This window comes from Cebus imitator, unplaced genomic scaffold (assembly GCF_001604975.1).
Source record: "Cebus imitator isolate Cc_AM_T3 unplaced genomic scaffold, Cebus_imitator-1.0 Scaffold9, whole genome shotgun sequence".
In the NCBI taxonomy this organism is placed as follows: Eukaryota; Metazoa; Chordata; class Mammalia; order Primates; family Cebidae; genus Cebus; species Cebus imitator.
Genome location: NW_016107324.1, coordinates 12,517,391 through 12,520,760, shown reverse-complemented (window position 1 = coordinate 12,520,760; position 3,370 = coordinate 12,517,391). Strand labels below are relative to the sequence as shown.

General features: G+C 46.4%; 1 protein-coding gene across 13 annotated transcripts in view; it reads right to left on the bottom strand.

Annotated features, from left to right (window-relative positions):
- Window positions 1–216: 216 nt before the first annotated feature.
- PPIP5K1 (diphosphoinositol pentakisphosphate kinase 1) overlaps window positions 217–3,370 on the bottom strand; it is a 57,985-nt gene continuing 54,831 nt past the window's right edge. For 12 of the 13 annotated variants that reach the window (XM_037744745.1, XM_037744762.1, XM_017546095.2 and 9 more), the window contains one exon: window positions 217–1,663. In XM_037744745.1, coding sequence (XP_037600673.1) covers window positions 846–1,663 — 818 coding nt within the window. In that variant the 3' untranslated portion in view covers window positions 217–845. The remainder of the gene's footprint in view (window positions 1,664–3,370) is intronic. The other variant, XM_037744758.1, reaches the window with a different exon arrangement.

Sequence of the window (3,370 nt, the reverse complement as noted above, 5' to 3'; positions counted from 1 at the left end):
GGTTCAGGCAATTCTCCTGCCTCAGCCTCCTGAGTAGCTGGGATTACAGGCACACACCACCATGCCCAGCTAATTTTTTGTATTTTTAGTAGAGACGGGATTTCACCATGTTGACCAGGATGGTCTCGATCTCTTGACCTCGTGATCCACCCGCCTCGGCCTCCCAAAGTGCTGGGATTACAGGCTTGAGCCACCGCGCCCAGCCGAGGGGACTCTATTTTCCAGACATTTCAGATGGCCATCCTGGCTCACCTGAGGAGTGCTGGCAAAGACAAGAATCCCCTGAATGCACATATGGTCTAAGGGTACCTTGAGAAGTCATGAATGTTTTCCCAGAAAAGTGAAGACCCTAGAGTCCCCTCTTTTGCATTTGCTATCCCCAGATGGTGTCTTCAGCAATGAAGCAGCATTTCCTTTAACAATCTGTGATATCCTAGGATGCTCAGAGAAGGCTGGGTAACGACAGACCAACCCACCCCAAGGAAATCCTATTCAAGTCTAATGGCTAAGTGAAGAGCCAATGGCTTCTTTGAACCTAAAACTGGCTCCTCCTCAAGCACAGCTCTAGCACAGGTACGCTTCATACCAAGGGAACTGCTTCCCCAGACACTGCTGGTGAGAGCCGGCCAGCGAGTTAGCCAAGAGAAAAGGTTGCTGGCTCAAATGGCTGGTATAGTGTGACACCACTAATGAGAAAATTAATTACATGTTGCTGGTGGAAAGGGTGAGTGCTGGTCATGGGCTAGAGACTGCCTCTGAGTGTTTGGATCACCAGATGGATTCTGGGCTTGAGGAATACCCTCTCCAGGCAGCTGATCAACCACCTCAGGAACCACCCAGGACTTCTAATTTATCTCCTCAGGGACCTCCTGGGCCTGCAGATCAATCTCCTTAGGGAACTCTTGGGATGGTTTATCAATCTCAGGAATGCCCTGAGACAACAGATTGAATGCAGAAGTCTCCTGGGCCAGCCTGCCAACCTCCACAGAGAACTCCGGGTACGGCTGGCTGACCTCCTCAGGGATCTCTTCAGCTGGCCTGCCAACTTCTATAAGGGTTTCCTGAACCAAGCCACCAGCGCCTACATGGAACCTATGGACCAGCTTGTCAACCTGCACAGAGACCCCCTGGCATGGCTGGCTGACCTCCTCAGGGTTCTCCAGACACAGCTGGCAAACTTCCTCAGAGACTTTCTGGCACAGTTGACTGGCCGTCTGGCATGGCTGGCTGATCTGAGGGACCTCCTGGCATGTGTGGTTACCATTGTCATGGTGCTCCTGGCATTGCTGGCTGATGTCAGGGACCTCCTGACATGGCTGGCTGAGCTCCTCAGAAATGTTCTGGCATGGCTGGCTGATGTCAGGGACCTCCTGACATGGCTGAATGACCTCCTCAGCCACCTCCTTGTTGTATGGCTGGCTGGTTTCCACAGGTGGTACCTGTGAGGACTGATTTGGTTCAAAAAGCTCTTGTTCCCCTTCTATGGAGAGCTCTTGTGCTCCATTCCCAGGGGTCTCCTGGAGCAGCCCAAGGCCTTGACGTTCTTCAGTCACGTGTGAATTTAGGGAGGGTTGATCACTGAAGCCAAACTGGGAGTTACCATCTACTGTAGTAGGGGAAGAAGGACCAGCGCTGGACACAGTGCTAGAAGGGCCACTGCTGTCTGTAAAGCAAAGTCAAGAGATCAAGTCAGAGAAGCTGGAAGAGTAGGCTCCACCCTATGCAGATAGTTCAAATGCTAGAATGGTTGGCCTATGCTACTCATGTCTCTGAAATTCTTCCTAAGTTAAGCAGAGACTCCTAAGTTTGCTTAGCTCAGGAACTGTCACCCTGGCCTAATGTATACTCTAAGAGTAACCATAAGGTACATGTAAGACTTTAGGAGACAGTACTAAGACCAACTTCATCTGGTTCTTTCACAAATACACTCCCATCCCAATTCCAAGTTTCCATGGCCTCTAATTCCTACTTTGGAAGCATATGAATACTTTAGCCAAGTGGTTCATAATCAAAATCATAAAAATTTTTTTAAATATTAATTTCCAGTTTTCAACTCCAGAGATCCTAATTCTATAGGTTTAGTGTAAAGGTGTAGCTTGCAGGAAGGAGGAGGATGAAGGCAATATAATTTTGTTGGAACACTCTCAATTGAATCTGATGTACACCTTCTGTTAAGAATCATTCTTTAAAGCAATCAATGTATTTCTGGGGCAGAGGTAATCGTTATTTATAGCCCAAATGCTAAGTTGGTAGGAGAACATAGCAAGACAATGTAAATCAGAACAATAGGAAAGAAAATGGTTTCCCTGGACAGGTGTGGTGGCTCATGCCTGTAGTCCCAGCAGTTTGGAAGGCCAAGGCAGGCAGATCACTTGAGGTCAGGAGTTCAAAACCAGCCTGGCCAACATGGCAAAACCTCCTCTCCACTAAAAATATAAAAATTAGCCAGGCATGGTGGCGGGTGCCTGTAATCCCAGCTACTAAGGAGGCTGAGGCAAGAGAATCACTTGAACCCCGGAAGCAGAGGTTGCAGTGAGCTGAAATTGCGCCATTGTACTCTAGCCTGGGCAACAAAGCAAGACTCCATCTCAGAAAAAAAAAAGAAAATGGCTTACCGAAAGATGGAAAATGGCCATGGAATCTCTACATGGTAGTTCCTAACCTTTCTAGGGGTCAGTGGCCCCTTTGAGGTACCAACAAAAGTCATAGATTATCTTCCAGGAAAAATGTACATATGAATATTCACACTAATCTTTACATGTGATTCCTGAAGCTCATAGACTCTACCCTGAAACCACATTCCATGGATCCAGGGTTAAGACCCTTGTAAGTCTTGGAATATACAATGTTACAGGCTTGTCCATATTATATACACAGAAAACATTAAAAAACAGATTTCCTAGATCCTGACAGTAATGTAATAAAGACCTCAGAGTCTTCAATTACACTGTGGGATGATTCCTAACCCAACCTCTACTTCTTCACTGACCTCTAGTACAGGACTAACCTACTTTTCCCTTGGTAAATATAATTTTTATTGATACTATTATAATGATACATTAAAGCACTATGGTATCAATAATGTCAGATTCTGGGAAAAGGGGACATCAGAACATATTGCTGTTAAAGTAAACCTCAACAAGTTGGCAAACCTGAGCCTACAAAGGCTCAATTCATCATTGAATTTAAGGTATGCTAGTTATCTCTCTTCTATCAAGAATTAAAAGAGGCATGCTTCAAGCTGAAAAAGAGGCCAGGCACAGTGGCTTACGGCTGTAATCCCAGCACTTTGGGAAGCTGAGGAAGGTGGATCACTTGAGATCAAGAGTTCGAGACTAGCCTGGCCAACACGGAGAAACCCTGTCTCTAC